Source organism: Polyodon spathula, chromosome 19 (genome assembly GCF_017654505.1).
Source record: "Polyodon spathula isolate WHYD16114869_AA chromosome 19, ASM1765450v1, whole genome shotgun sequence".
Classification (NCBI taxonomy): domain Eukaryota; kingdom Metazoa; phylum Chordata; class Actinopteri; order Acipenseriformes; family Polyodontidae; genus Polyodon; species Polyodon spathula.
The window spans coordinates 29449766-29466223 of NC_054552.1; the positions used below are offsets into that span (position 1 = coordinate 29449766).

At 38.3% G+C, this 16458-nt stretch overlaps 1 protein-coding gene across 1 annotated transcript in view; it reads right to left on the bottom strand.

Annotated features, from left to right (window-relative positions):
* Positions 1-15779, bottom strand: part of LOC121294753 (transmembrane protein 266-like) — a 49425-nt gene extending 33646 nt beyond the window's left edge. Inside the window, exons 1-4 of the mRNA XM_041218819.1 lie at positions 15667-15779; positions 14981-15257; positions 11679-11781; positions 1469-1657 (exon numbers count right to left, since the gene is read on the bottom strand). Coding sequence (XP_041074753.1) covers positions 1469-1657; positions 11679-11692 — 203 coding nt within the window. The 5' untranslated portion in view covers positions 11693-11781; positions 14981-15257; positions 15667-15779. The remainder of the gene's footprint in view (positions 1-1468; positions 1658-11678; positions 11782-14980; positions 15258-15666) is intronic.
* Between the last annotated feature and the right edge of the window lie 679 nt (positions 15780-16458).

Genomic DNA, 16458 nt, shown 5'->3' on the forward strand with positions numbered 1-16458 from the left:
TGCAGCTGTAATGATGTTAAGGATTGGATACATAAAACAATCTATAACATTGCTCTCAAACCCTGAGAATGCACTTTGTTTTCTAAATTAGAGGCTATAAGCACATTAACCAAGTCATAGATCAAGTGGAAAATATTAGTTTCTGTTCCTTTGATTCTTCAGAACTGACACTGAAATGAAAACAAGCACACACCTTGTTACTTTTACATCCCTGTGCTAATTTCTCATGACTTGATCGGCTTTGGAAAGTTCCTAAAATATTTCAGCATGGTGCCAAGCCACAAATACAAAGCTGCTACTTTTCACATGTACATTTTTAATAATATCTGTGTTAATCATTTCCTATCTAAATTAAAGTAAGCAGGTTTGCTAATCTCTAGTTGGTCAGTACTGGTACTCATCGAACACTCAAACCACAGCTAAGGTCAAACATTTTGCATCTCCCTATAAAATTAACTAATTTTGCTTCATAAAGGTCGAATGAAACCTGCTGAACAATGTTACGTTAACATATTGAATTACATACCGCTTTGCAGTTTTCAATATACTTAGTAAAAAACAAAACTGACAAAAAATGGAAAAATATGATTTTGAAATCTAACATGAACTGTTATATTTTTGGTAGACTTTTACAGTATCATTTTGTAGTTTCTTTGACTACATGATGTTAAATAAAAGATCTAAATTATGCTCACGGTATTGTTTTTTAAAAGTATACCTCAATCCTAAAATTTCACGTCATGAAAAGTTTTTGACCATAGATGTAGGTCTACATTTTTATCAGTTATCATTTTAACATAGAATAAAACAGGTGACTTGGATGAAAAAAATTGCAAGGAGCCTATAGTCAGAAGACCTAGGCAAAGAAAAACAAACAAATGCTACAGCACTTCAAACCAGCTGCATGCCATTACACCTTTAAATGGCAATCTACTCATTGTCAACTGATCTTCCCAACAATACCTTCTCTCTAATAGTAGGCAATTAAATCAGAATTTCTATAATTTAATATCATGTCAACAATAATTAAGTACCATAATACAACCTCTTAAGAAAGCGAAGGCTGCAGTGTTTCCTGTCACAACGGATTAAGGGGCCTGTCTTTTGCATGTCAATTATGTTAATGATGAAAGTTCTTGTCTTATCAAGGCAGGCGGTGACTTAAACCACGATCACAGCTAATGGGAAGTGAAATTTACTGTACAACAGGGGGGACTGCTTATCCACAGCTCTGTCAAGTAACCCTTTGTGTCTCTGTAAACGGGAACAAATCTGTTGAAACGGCAACGCAGCAAACTTTGCCAAGTGTACTTCTGATGAGTATCCATTTCCATGCTTTTTTTAAATGGAATTAGGCTTTTATATTTAAATGCCTGGCGATCAGATTGGTCACTGGGGGTGTATTTGAAGTGTAGCAGGGATATTTTTGCTGTGAGAATCCGATGTCTTTTTTACCCCATCATCTTACCTTTCTCTTTGATCCTCCTCATCCGGGTTCGACAGGAGTTGGGACCCGGCCAGGGAGAGGTCGAGACCCGTGAGGGGCAGGTCTCTGTAAGCGAAGTTCACAAGCTGGACTGGAGCGATGCACTGGCTCTCCTCCTCCACCTGCTGGGATATGATCTCAAGATCAGACACCCCAGCCTCCTGAGCAGGCCTGAGAGGCAAAGAGAAAGAGAGGAACAAGCACAGTCAGACGCAGCCAAGCAGATTGCACAGAATAAAAACAGCTAGGGAGTTCAATTATATGAAACAAGTGGGATTCAAAACCAAACTAAATTAAATATGATTTCTGTCATATTTAATGCATGCAATAAAGATCAAAAGCTTTATAGCACAACTGTTCTTATTTATAGATTTGACCTGCAATGGTTTTCTATGTAGATTTGTCCTGCCTCCATGGTTTCAGAACCAGTTAGGAGCTAGGAAGATAATGTCTTCTTTACTCATGCTAACCTCTGCCTTGCTGTGTGTGCGTGCCCAAGGGAATGCATCTATAAAGCCTTGGTACAAGCAGGACCCAGCTGGAAACAAGATGTGACATCTCAATAGGGTACAGGCGGCAGCTGGAGTGAAAATCAATCAGCCCCAGCGTGAATGCATCTGCAGACCTCTGCCCTGTGGCACACAGTTTTAGACTCAAGCAGATGCTGGTATTAAATCCATTGGGATACGGCTTGCTATCATTGGCTGCATGGATGCAACAAATGAAGGGAGTGGAATCTAGACAGTATTGCATGAGGCCCATGTGGATGCAGATGCAGTTAAACATGTTCCCTATATGCTTGTGAATGCAACAGAATCCCACTTGAAGCTTCCACTTATGCTGTTAAAATGCAGCTGAACCTGAGGACAATGGGTTAGGAGATCAGGGAGTGCTCCTGATACTGCTTCATCTTCAAGTGCAGGGATGGAAATCAGACTCCCATTACATAGCAGTTTGATCCATTCTTGGTTTTACTAGGAGTTTAATAAGACACCCCCGAGCTTGTTACCAATGCATTGTGGCTAATCAAGCTCATATTAAAACCTGGAATGGTTGAAACTGCCTTTGCAATGGGAGTTTCAATTCCATCCCTGGAATGTTTTTGTGGTTTTTACAATTAGCTATGTTCCTGTGACCGAACACACATAAGACAAATAAAAATGTATGTTTTTGTTCTGTTTCCATGCATGTTGATTTAACAAAAGCAATAGTGATAAAAAAACTTAAAAAAAACTATTGCAATAAAGTGTTGTGAATCATACTAGGGTAAATGTAATAACTAGAAGGCTTTGCTTGCAAAGAATCTTGGAAAAAACATAATCAGGTGTCACTTGCAAATCTTGCCACAACACGATTATCTGAATACATACATGCTGTATAAAAGGCATAGATGTAACAGTGCCAGGTATTAAGAGTTGATAGCTGTAGTCCAGGGGATCCACTTGGTACAAGTGGGAGGTTGGAGGAAAGTGAGCAGGTTCCTAAAGTTAACTGTGCCAAGGACAGTCCTGTGGATTAAAACTGCACCACTAGCTCCCTGGTGGTTAGCCTGGCAAGGATAGAGAGACTACGCTCTGAACTTCTAGTGAAAAAAATCAATTAAAAAAAAAAGAATAATAAAACAAATAAATAGATTTTTCAGAAATGATGCATGGCAAAGCTTGCATGTCTCATTTGCTTACGAACCTCTTTTTAATAAAAACATTCCTGGTAGAATTTTTTAAATCTCACTTTCCTTCGTAAACATTTTTAATACTGCAGTTTCAGCTTTTTTTTTTTTTTTTTTTTTTTTTTTTTTACAGGACGAACTTACAATGCATTTTGAGGTGTCAAGAGAACAAAATGCCAAATGCAAATTTAAAAAAAGGAAACTATAGGGTTTTTAAACTGCTTGCATTCCAAACTAGGGCTGGTTTACCCTCAGCAGACAAACTGCTAAGAACTCATAATGAAAGCTGCAGTGAAAGCAATAGACCCATCCACAGCCTACGATTCCTGAACTGAATCCTGCTACACCCTCTACATTCCGAGTAGGATGATAAGAACACACCACTGCCTACAGCATGTAGAACCAAGCATGCTTTGTACTGGCCTACCGTCAAACAAACCATTATATCACAATACTTACATTCAAACATAATCCTAAAAAGGCAGATAAATTACTTGAATTAGACTATCTGGGTACACTGGACTGACTCACAGCAAAATCAGGTAAATAATATAAACACATGGTAACTGAACAGCAATAACCCTGAACAAAGCATGCCAAGGGAAATTATCAGAACTGGCCCCAAGCTAGCAAGAGAGAGTGGGTCACTTTTACAGTTGCAATATAAAAGAACATTTGTTTGCTGGAAGGAACGTCGCTTGCCCATGGGAAATAGGGTTTGGAAGCGGTCTTGTTGTTCTGTAACAAATGTGCTGATAACCTCCTACTTCAGAGGGACTGGGTTTTCTTTGTTTCTTCTGTTAACCTTAAAGACACCCTCAAGGCACCACTTCCCACCTCTTAAAATAGCAGTGGCAGCTGGACACAAACCCCAAGACTGAATATCCTAAAGAGGAGGCATTTTGTGATTTTTACCATTTCTCCCAGCCCTGCCCACAGACCACAGCTATTGCATTTGCCATCTAAGCTCAGTGAATCAGCAAGCTTTCCATTTAATAAATAGTGTTTTTGTTTTATGGACGTTTGACTTTTGGTTTCATATTTTGGGTTGTGTGTCACACTTGTAGTATGTAAAAGTGTTTGTCTCCTCATAAGAAATCTCTTTCATATCGTTAAGTATGTTCCCAAAACCTCACATTATACCAGAGACTCACACTATCTTTGCTGTTTCTTCAGAATGCTTTCTCCAGTATTCGTAGACAAGTTTTTTGTGAAGCACTCCAAGAGTGGGTCTGGGCTGCTGTGTGGGTGTCAGGATGTCATTCAGTCCTTAATAGTAGCGTAGAGCCAGTATAATATTCCACTTGCTTCAGGCTGCTGTGTACCAGCGCTTTCAAATGTTTTAAGAAGCTCCACTTGTACTGTAATCCCACCAGATTCTTTATTATTCACTGTCTGGTGCTTCTAGCTATAGAGCACATCTGGACAGCTCTTTATTGGCCTTTCAGGGCGTCTCGTTGAATGAGCCAACTGTATTACATAGCACAGCACGTTTTGACATTATCTCCATCCGCATATTCTGTGACACAAGCAGCAATTCGTTTATTGTGTGGTACAAACTGGATTAAGTTATTGACTCAGTGATATGCAGCACACTAATACAACCTGCTGCAGAGAGGTTAACAGATTGCTCTCTGATCATTTTTTTTCTTCAAATGGTTATACTGACAAATAAACAGATCAGTGTGTCTTTTTATAACGGGGATCTCTAACGGAAGCTTTTTGCATCTGCTTGGTTTGGCGAAGTCTTAAACACAAACATGCTTACGTTTTAAGATCTAGTGACACAGGACTGCAAAGATGACCTTGAGTGGTTTTTTTAATACTTTTTAAATACTTAATGACTAGAGCAGGGGTGACGTTATTCATTGGGCATTGCTAATTCCTGTGTTGACTAAATAGTCCACCACTGGGGATAACTGTATTTTAATACCCATAACACAATGAAGTGCACCAGAACTATTGCATGTAATGCAATGAATATTGTAATGTGACCCGCATATCATAATGCAAATGGTGTAGACTTAACTAGAGGGATGATAATAGAAATCTTGTTTCAAGTTAATACTGTATAAAAAGGGATATGGGGCATTATAGTAGGAAGATCAAAACATTTTCAATAGCTGAATTACATTGCGCATGGCTAGTGAAGCACCTCTTCTAAAATGCATTCCCATCACCACAGTTATCAGTGCATCGTCAGCATAATCCAATTGTTTTAAATCACACCAGAGTAAGAAAGGTCCTGGCTTTCAACACAAATGTCACACGGCAAAGCAATGAGTCGGTCATCTCTTACTTCTTCAAAACGCTCTGTTAAAATGATGTGAAAAGATCATTCACTCGTATAGGTCTTGTTTTTAAAAGTACATCTCTAACCACAAACACATTACAAAATTATGTTGAATGAGATACTCTTATTACCCATACTGTGCTAACTCAATGAATAGAACATGCTAGAGAAAGCAGGTTCATAACAACAGCCTTTGTGGTACCAAATCTTGGATTCTGATTGAAGAAGCTAAGCAAGGCTGATCAGTACTGAACTTGGCTGGAGGATCTTTAAGAAAAAAATGTTAGAATGGGACACTGTTACTTTGCAGGTGCTGCTGGGTCATTCAAAGAAAATACACCTTACACAGATTTCAAAAATCTCTCAGTGGCCCCTGCCTGTCTAAACATGAATACAAAGATAATTCAATTTGTGAAACAATCCTCAGCTTCGTTAGTGCCCACAGTGTAACAACTCTTGTCATGTATTGATCATTTTGAGCTGTTCACCAACATATATTTACAATTCTTTCTAACACGGTTTTAGTAGCGTTTGTGTCATGCAGTACAATCTATTATACGATGCTATTACCATATTGCCAGATGGGTTAAATTGCACCAATGGCCAGACCAATGACACTGCATAGCCTTACAGCTTATGTATTTCATGCTCAAACAACTGTATCTTCACTGAGGGAGTCCTGAACAAACAGAAGTCACATTGGTAATAGCTTCAATCCCACTACCGGAGCCTGAGAGCATCAACGATCCCATACTTCTCCAGTGTCCTCCAAAAGTCTAACAGCTTTCCGATATCGATCTATTTCAGCTTCACAACCACTGTGTAATGAGAATGCCACCCCCCAGGGATCCATGCAGGCTATTTTGGGGGCTAGGCTGGGATGCACAGATAATCATGGCATCAGTTTGAAAAGCACACTGCTTTGTGCAGAACATTCTGCAGTCCAATTTTCAGCAACCATACCGTCAAACTAATGCATTAAATCTGTTTGAATTCGTACCAAAAACACTGAGACTATTCACAGAAACAAATATAATATGATAGCGTGCCGTACATCAGCAGGGTTCCCAAGAGTCAAGATTAGAAGTGAGCAATTACTTTAACTTCAGTAAAACGCTTTGATTCGCGTCATTGTTATTGCGGTATATGTCAATGATCAGGATAAATATAATGTTAAGTGGGCTTCTCTTATTTACTATAAAATATTTAAAAATACTGTTTTTGGAATTGGCTTTTGGAGGTCATGCATAAGTGACTTGCTCCTCATACAGTATCTCTCATCACAGATATATTAAAGGAATGCTTTCATGCATTCCTGTGAACTTGTCAGTGTCAGGCTTTTGTCTTTTTTGGCTGCAAGCTGCAAGCACAGCTCATGACAGTGTTGGATTTGAAAGCTGTGAAATGCAAACTTCTTAAAGTAATGAAACCACACACAGCGTTTCTTTGGGGCCTTTATCTTATGATCAATAACATTCATAAAAAAGACAAGGTCTCTATGGCTGGATGAAAACGCGTACAGGAAATGCATTCAGATTACTCGTCTGTTGGGGAAATCACATATCACAAAGCAATTACACTTACCATTATTTAATCATCTGCCTAATATCGTCATTGTTATTACAGCTACATAGACCACTTACTGTACTAATAACAGCAATAAGAATGAGACAACACCGACAGTTTTGTTGCCAGCTAACAAAACCAATTCAAGGCAGCAAAGAATCCCTAGCAAAGGTAAGAGTTTATTTCTGATTCACATCCTTAATGCACTTCAGGTAGCTCTATGTACACTCAGGGTTTTAAGATGCAATTATGCTGGGAAGATAGCTTTTTTAGGCAAGGGCAATGAAGTAAGTAATTGTTTGTGCCTTGCTAATTATTTTATGATTTTTAACAGTTTCAATTTCAGATGGTTCGTTATCTTGCTTGAACTAAGTTTTACAGTTGGATGAAAAAATGTGGCTAACATTTTAATCTCACAGGGGCTAAACCCCAAACAAAGGATTGTTTTTTTTTCAGTTTGTTGTAGGTTTCTGTATATCTACATAAACTAAACTTGTCTGGAATAAACATCACTGGGAAATAGGTTTAAGCTCCTCATAATAGGGAGCTAGCACTCCCTTGACCCTTGAGCTCAGCACATCCTTGACTAGAGGCACAAGAACTTATATTGACAATAAAACAATAGGCATATCAGACTGGTAGGCTGTTTTTTTCCCCCAACAAAAAAAATTAACACTTTTGATTTTGATTTATTCTATTGTATTTATTTTAGACATGTGTGTCTGGCTGAACAGATTAAAGTTTTTGATAAAGGAAATACTAATGTAGCTTATTGCTTGTTATTTATTTTTTTATGTGACACTGTTTTTGCATCCAGATTCCTGAACAACCTGCTTCCACTTTAAAGCCAAATACTTCAATATATTTTAAAGGAAAAACTGGAACAGCGTTCCTGGGATAACTGAACTTGGGCTTGTCTGTTTACATCTAACATCCTTGTCAGTGACAGTGCTAAAGTGTGTCACTCTCAGTTTGTACCATTGGGCTTGATCATTTAGAACCAGTAAGCTCTCTGGTGCTAAACTGTTTTGAAAGTTTTTTCAGATATTTAAAGGTTTCTTTTTTAAACTCTAAACAGTGCACTGATTGGATTTACTATCTGGAAAATAAAGGTTGGTGTCAATTTAACAGGTCTGCCAAAAAAGAAATTCTAAAAATGGTGAGATTCCGAAGAAAAACAGGACATGTGACTGGATTTTACAGCTGCCTGGAGCCCTGGCTTTCATCTGTGGATTTGACTTCAAAATCCATGCAGGTCAAGCTAAATTGGTATAACTGGCATGTAAGCAGAAGGCAGAGAACTAGAGCTCTCCTAATCCCTTACTATACTACATGTATTGCCAAAGCGGCTAAGGCTACATGATGCCTTACCTCCATATATATATATATATATATATATATATATATATATATATATATATATATATATATATATATATACACACACACACACACACACACACACACACACACACACACACACACACTTATAGGAAATATGAGTTTTTCATATCTTTGGTCATAAAACCATGTTACCAACAGGCATGGCTCATCTTCTATCAGCAATTCATTCATTAATCAATCGTTGTCAATTTTGTTTCTCTGTCAAGCATTTACTGTCTCTCATTTGTACCTGTGAGACTGGGTAAGTGGCAGATCTCTATAACTCAGACGCAAGACCGATTCCAGTGCTACAACTGTTGTCTTTCTGGCCAGTGGTAGCAAACACTGATTTCCAGTAAGCAAACACTATTGCCAGCTGTGGTCTATAATGATGCATATGAATGCATGCTGAGTTCTTTGCATCACTAAAAATAATAATTTAACATAGTGCCAAGCCATCAGATAAGTAGTTATTTTTTTGGGTGGTAAACAAGTTATAAATCAACATTGTTAATAAAATAGAATCAACCAGAACGTTTCATAGCTACTTCTAGCAAACCAAGGGAGATGCTATTGTTTGTTTGATGTTTTCATTTCAAGTCCAAATCAAGGGTATTGATTACACCGGGCATTTATATAGCACACTAACAGCTCTACAGGTCTCGTTATAGATTCAGACAAGAAATCAAGTGATATGAAGAAAGAAAAAGAAGGTGCCGGTTTTAAATGGATATTCAGAAGCAGCATTCGTAGACGAGGAGAAGAGATCAGTGAAAGTAGTCATTTATTGAGGTTTGTTAATCAGGAGACCGTTCATCACTGAGCAGTGCAGAGAGCACAGAGCCTGCTGAGAGTTTACAAAACAGCCTAAAGACAAACTAGTCCCTTCAAAATATCAACACCCGCAAACACACACACACACACCCGCAAACACACACACACACACACACACACACACACACACACACACACACACTTCCACGTGTAGATTAAAGCTTCTGTTTCCCTTTGGTTTAGTATTTTTAATACACTGCAAGGCTAAAACACCCTGTTTGAAAAGCTACCTTCTGGGTTAATGCAATAGCAAATATAAGAGCACACGAATGCTTAGTACAACAGGGATTTGCACTGATCTGATCTTGGAAACCTAAATATCTCTGCCATTGTTGAAAAAGCATCAAGAATATTAAATGACCAAGTTGTCTGGAGACCTTACTAGTTGTGGGCAATTGAATTGTTTCAGGAGAAATCCCAAAGTTAATTTCCCAAGACTGAAAGAATCGCTAAATTTGCAACATGAAAAGCGACACTCCTCTCAGGGTCACAGAGAGTAATTATTAATAAACAGTATTAGCTAGTGGAAAACGCCACTGCATATGAATAAGCCTTTGGAGTCCCTTCACATTCTGGGGGGGGTTTGTGTAGCCGCTGGCCTCCTGGTCCGGAGTGTGTATTATTTATTGAAATACTCTTTATCCGGGGTAAACACATTGAGATGCAGATTTTCATTTACAATGTGGGCCTGGAGGGAGCAAGGTTGCAGCATTGCAACACGCACAGAATACATTCAGCATTCAACAGCACTGTCAGGGAAGGAAACCTAGATTCAGAATACAAATGCTAGATGAGAGTCCGAGGCAATTTCCCTCTGGAAAAGGCGTGGAAAAGAAAGATGCTCCCAGTTGATGTGCCCAGAGAACAGGACGGATTGTATTTATAGAGCATATTTCAAGTCACTGCATACAATACACCTTTGAAGTCCCTTCACATTGTGGGGCAGATTTGTGTGGCTACCGGCCCCCATGGTCGAGAGGGTTCATTATTTATCTAAATACTCTTTATCAGGAGTTGTACATTTTGTACCCAGTAGAGATTTTTTTAACAGAGGAAAACTGCCCATTATATTTGGTGTAAACCATCTGTTAACCATTAAATCAGAGCACCAATAAAGCGCTCAACAATTAAGAAGCAAACCAGCTTCCTCAGTTACCAATAGTTCAGATAAAAAACTAAAAAAGGGGTCGTCTTTGGCTCATACATTTATAAAAACAGTTGATCTCTGAGGATACATAAATGCATATTTGCCTGGGATTGAAATTAAGATGTCTAACTAATTCCACCTCTCTAAGTGGATGTTTTACCAGTATTATTATTATTTTTTCAATTTTATTTAGTGTGCCCAATTATTAAACTGCAGGTTCAGTGGGTGTCCTCCAATCCCACAACCAAGCCAGCTCTTCTACACCCAGGAGCTCGAGAGCGGATATTAGCAAGCTACCTGCCTCTGGAGGACAAAGACTAGCCCAGCAGATGTCCGCAGGACCTCACTGGGTGGCTGGTCGGTAGGGTCCATTGTAGCACAATGAAGAGAAACAGTTCCTTCTAGTTTTGCCTCCTTAACCCACGGGAGCACCAAGGCCAATGCGACGCTCCATCTGGAATGCCCTGTAAAGAACAGCGACTTCACACAGCCAGGATGTGACCCCAGCTGTGCTTTTGCTAGGACAGCCACTCAGGGACCCCCATCACTACTAATATTGTTGATGTTTTTTTTTAAAGCTAACCCACCAGAACCCAATGCTTTAACTACCTAGTCTTAACTAACTATTTATATCTCTGTATCACCCGAGGGCTGTCAGAAATGGGGTGTCTTTGTGTCGCTGCATCACAGCCTGCTGGGCCAGATGAATTCCAGCAATAAAACATAAATGTGGTCCATTTACTGGATTCCATTTACTGTAAATATTCCATTTCGTATTTGGAGAATTTAATTTACTAAAAACTGTTATAACACTGCATTGTTATAGGCGTAATTCTTTACAAATAGCGTGCAAGTATTTCTAATGTGACACAATGTTATGAATACTTTAATCATGTCAATCTTTTAGATGCTAAAGAAAGTATACAGTATACCAAGGAAAAATAAACCAGAAAGAAAAAAGTTAATTCATAATTCATTAACTATGCTGTAGAGCAAAAGAACATTATGAATACCTCTTTCTTACAATTTCAGGCTGTCCCATTGTTTGCACTAAGCCTAATTCTCTTCTCTCAATTAGCAATTTGTCTATAGATTTTTCTTGATCACAGAATGGCAGGGTAAGGGAAATTGTTCAGTGACATGAAATCAGCTACATTCCAAACAACCAGCCCCAATTCCAAAAAGGCATACTGGGAATAAAAGTGAACACCCGAGGGAAATTAGGAACATGCCTCTTGCTCAAAGCAACTTTCGTACAGTTACTTTGCTCAAGGCTAGACTGACTGAATATCATACTCACTGAGGGCTGCTCATGTTGAGAGATGTAGCAAGAAGCCGCTATTCCAATAACGTTTATCCAATTCTAACTCCCAAGTATAGCACAGATTTCACACATAACAGACCTGAAAAGAAGAAGGAGAGAAGATAATTGAAAATATGTAACCTGAATTTAAATGCGTAACAATCGCTCTGGACTGATACGAAGTATATGGCAGTCTGGGGGTGCAACATGCTTGGACAGTTAATGGTGTTATAGAAGCAGCTAACACATTATTACTGCTATAAAACAAAAGCGGCAAAATCCCATGATGCACTAGCAGGATGTCAACTATTTTTGGCTATGTAAATAAGTCCATTATAGCTTACAACCAATTATCACATGCTTCTTACATTTTGCAACAGTTTTGCACAAGCAAACAACACAGGTGTCTGAGAGTTAGTTGCAGTTTTCCGTCCCTCACAGTTCTCTTTTGGCCTGGTTTTCCTCATTTTTACAACTTCTGGAGCCCTTTTCAGTTTGGTAACTAACAACAAGGTTTCTCTTTGAATCAACACCGAGTTATTTCAGAACTATTCAATCAAGTGTGTGCAAAAGGGGTGAAAAGCCAATATGTTTGTAGAAATGAAAGCTTTAGGAGACATCAGGTGGACATGAAAAAGAAACAGGTGTGGAGGCAAAATACATACAGTGTCCTACCTACAAACTAATAGCAGCTCAAGGTGTTATATATTGCTTGCTTTGTTACTGCAGTGTTCAAATTATACTATTGAGTATCTTGAACATGCTTTTTCTTGATTTTGCTGGTAGATGCAAAGGTTCTGCCTGAGAAATCGTCAAATCTCTTACACAGCAAAAACTGTCACAAGAAGGCTTCAGTAGAATATATTAGTAATTATACAGAAAATGTTTCATTACACCCAGGACTCATCTTTAAAAACCTGCATTATTCTCAGTCAGTTTTTAAGTCAAGGCAGTCTCTGCATGCCTGCAAAGTCTGAATACTGCAATTTAAAAAATGTGAAATGCTAAAAAGAAAAAATTTAAACACTGTTATCCAAAAAGTATTTGATAGGGTGGCTGTTGCGTAATTGCTTGGAACAGCTAGAAATTTAAACTTTTAGAGACTGGCAGTAAAAGAAGGGTGTGATTGAGTCCAGAATTTCACATTGTAATGAGAGATGTTGGGAACAAGAATGGACCGTTTGAACGCCTGAAGGTTATTCTCCTGTTAGCATGCATTTAAGTGTTTCTTGAGTGACCCCAAAGTCTTAGCTGCTAAACAACTAGTCCCATCATTAATCATTTACAACAGGCTTCCCATCTGAACTGGCTTTTTCTCCGCTTCTGTTGATCAGCCAAATTAAATGGTTCTTTTTAGCAGGGAGTGTTACCTGGATTCATCAAATGTATTTAAGTGAGAAATTGCAAAAGTTTAGCTGTCCCTTTTAAGTACAAAAAAAAATGTTTTTGATATGCGCATAACTGCAGAGAGTAAGTGGGACTTAACTACATAATCTTTTGGGTCCACACATAGAATTGCTTTGTCAAGTTCCCCGGTATTACATTTGCCTTTTTAAATAATCACTCTGCATTGTTGAAATACTGTTAGAGTGGAGTCCACCATCACTCCAAGGTCCCTGTTTCAATCCCATTCAATCTGTACAGTTTTATGCTCAGTATACAGTGTTTAATGCACAGTATTAAGATAATATTCATGTATGTTAAAGAGCTGATCCATTCCAAAGCTCTTTGTATTGACTTTACAGCATTTAATACATCCACTGGTACTGCACACAGTTTGGTGTCTTTTTGCAAAGTCTGCAGTTAGATTTTTCATGGTGTGTTTTTATATTATCATATCCCAACAGAAATGTGTCCCAACCAAGGAAACCGGTTCTCCATAGCTAAGTGGTAACCCTTTTGGATATACTTTATTAAAACAAACTGTTATTTGAGTACTGACTTTCTTTCTCATCCTTCACCAATATTTGTATGATCTTCAATGCATTAGAGAGCAACAGAGGTGGCAATTTAGCTGCTGAATCAGTTGTCCAAGAAACAAAAAAAAAACAGTACTTATCATCACAGCACAGTGGAAAATATAACAGATAGCAGTCTACTGTAAATTCAGTGTGCACACATTTGACATTAATCTGTAGTTATATACAGTACACGGTAATATTAACTATTGTGTGTCTAAAACAATTAAAATAAACCCTAAAACGTGTTTATTCCACCTATATACACTGTAAACCCAAATGATTGACAATGAAACGCTGTCCACGAGTATAACATATGGAGTAAGGCTGACGTTTAAGCAAAATAAGTCTTTACAAATAAGCATTAAATATTCTTATAAATGATAAATTAACAAGCAAACAAATAAACACACACACACACACACACACACACACACACACACACACACACACACACACATTATATATGTATGTGAGAGAGAGCAAGAGATGTCAGTAGCATTACATTTTTATAAAGCTATATATTAGATAGATAATGGTGTGCGATTCTTCTCTTTTTGTATTAAGACATCTCTTACATGTTTTTACGTATTATTAAGCGTCTTACACCGTGCTCCATGTTTATTTAGACAGAAGCTTAGCCTGCTCCCTACTTCCTTCGAACTGACTTACCATGCAACAGGAGTCAGCTTCTACTAAACACATTTACCAGTGACCCACAACATTACTGCATGCTTCAGTGATCTATACGATAGCACTAAAACAAGATCCACACAGTGGAATCCGAGTTAAGATCAAGGAAATCACTAGAACGTGTGCTACCATTTAAAAGTCTGCTGTTTTACCACCAGCAGGTCTCAATAATCCACTGCCGGTCATCGGACCCTCACAGCCTCTCAAAATACAACTAATCGGTCTCTGTGAGTAAGCACAACGCACCCAATCCTAAGTGGGGTTTATTGGAATCAATCCAAATTTGTGATCGTTCCATAAATCTGTATCATCGCTCTCATTCTACTTATTAACAAGGCCTCTACCCGCTCTCAGTAACCGTACGCATACTGATCCGAGGCATACAACAGTATTGCGACCAAATCCTACAGATAAGGAATGAAGACAAGAGCCTGTTGTGTGTCGGCAAAGCCTTTGATAATACACACGTAAATAATAAAAGAATGGACCAGTCCAGTCTTTAACTAGAAAGCGTTAGCGTAACGTTAATTTTATAATATATATATATATATATATATATATATATATATATATATATATATATATATATATATATATATATATATATATATATATATATGATGAGACTCTGTTGTTTTTTAAACCTACCTTTTTCGAATTACATGGTGGCCATTGTCTAATCGTGCCTCCGTTGCCCCCGGTGACGATAATAATGTCTCCCTCGCTGATGATCAGAGTATCTATGAAGCTCCGTGCTCGCAATGTGTAGGCTGTTATCCTTAGCGGTTTTGCGTTAGACAGGCACCCTTGCTGCTGCTTAGAATACGAGGTACAACGAAGAAGCCCAATCCGAAATACAAGCAGCATCATTTACCAAGATGTAATTAACCATCCCCGGTTAACCAACTGGCTAGTTAACTGCACCCTTAAAAAAAAAAAAAAAAAGAAAAGGAAGAAAAAATAGATTACTCGTTCGGTTCAATTAGACAGGGCTTCCCCCTACGATCACATGGACTCCTTGTGTCGGGTATATAGAGCTGGGTCTCCCAAGACAAGGAACTGTCCAGGTGCTGAAAAAGAGATTAGCCTCGTAATCCCATTCTCTACCGCAAAACACCGCTTTAAAATCAACAACGAATGTTACAGTTAAACATATTTCGGTACAGCATATTAAATTGTAACATGTTTTCTCATGAGTGATAGAAAATATTCTGAGAGCCAGTAAATTGCATTACGCGAGCCCCGATAAACGTAGTTCACTCCCTCTGATGAGATTCTGTACTGCAGTACTATGTCCCGCTAACCCCGTTCTGAACGGTGTACTTTATACCCACCTTGCTTTTGGAGTGCATCCGCTAATGCTTTATTTAGGTCGCTTAATATCTGGTATTTTTATCCTACGGTTCTTGAAATAAAAGACACTGTTAGGAATGATTCGTTATCTTTACAGCGATTGGCAAAAGCGTTTGTCAGTCATGCGGATCACCCTGTCAATGGGCAAATCACATGCCAATCAATCCCATGGCATGTACAGTCTGTAGAATAATTGAGCAAGGCAGTGCTTGCTCAGCTAAAGGAGAGCGCACACTTGCATTCATATACCTACTACTGCTTTTCTACTGAAGAGCACGTTACAAACGCACTGTTTGTTTTCATGTGTTTCACTAAGACATGCAAAATGAATATCTAAATATATGTGATGCCAACATTAAAGATTAACTTTACTTACAGTTCCGTTTTAACGCTCCCAGGTGCGTCTTTCTGAGAGTGGTTTATTTTACATTAATCCTACTATTTTCAGAAGATTCATAATTTTGTTTTAAGTTTTTGGTTTCAGATATGCACCGTCTAACCATGAACAAGAACTAACAACTGTAAATACAATCATTGTAAAATTCAGAAAGCGTGATATATTAGCAAGGGCACGGTGCGCTGGAACGCACCGAGATGCATTGGGGTGTCAAGAATCTAATTTACTCATGTAAATGAGCATAATTAAATAAACACACTTCCACAATAAGTTCAAGGACAAATTGTGAATCTCCACAAAATCGTCGGGACAGCTTAACTGTCACTAAAAGGAAATTGCTTATGTAAATCAGCTCGACTAATACACCACGTGCTCA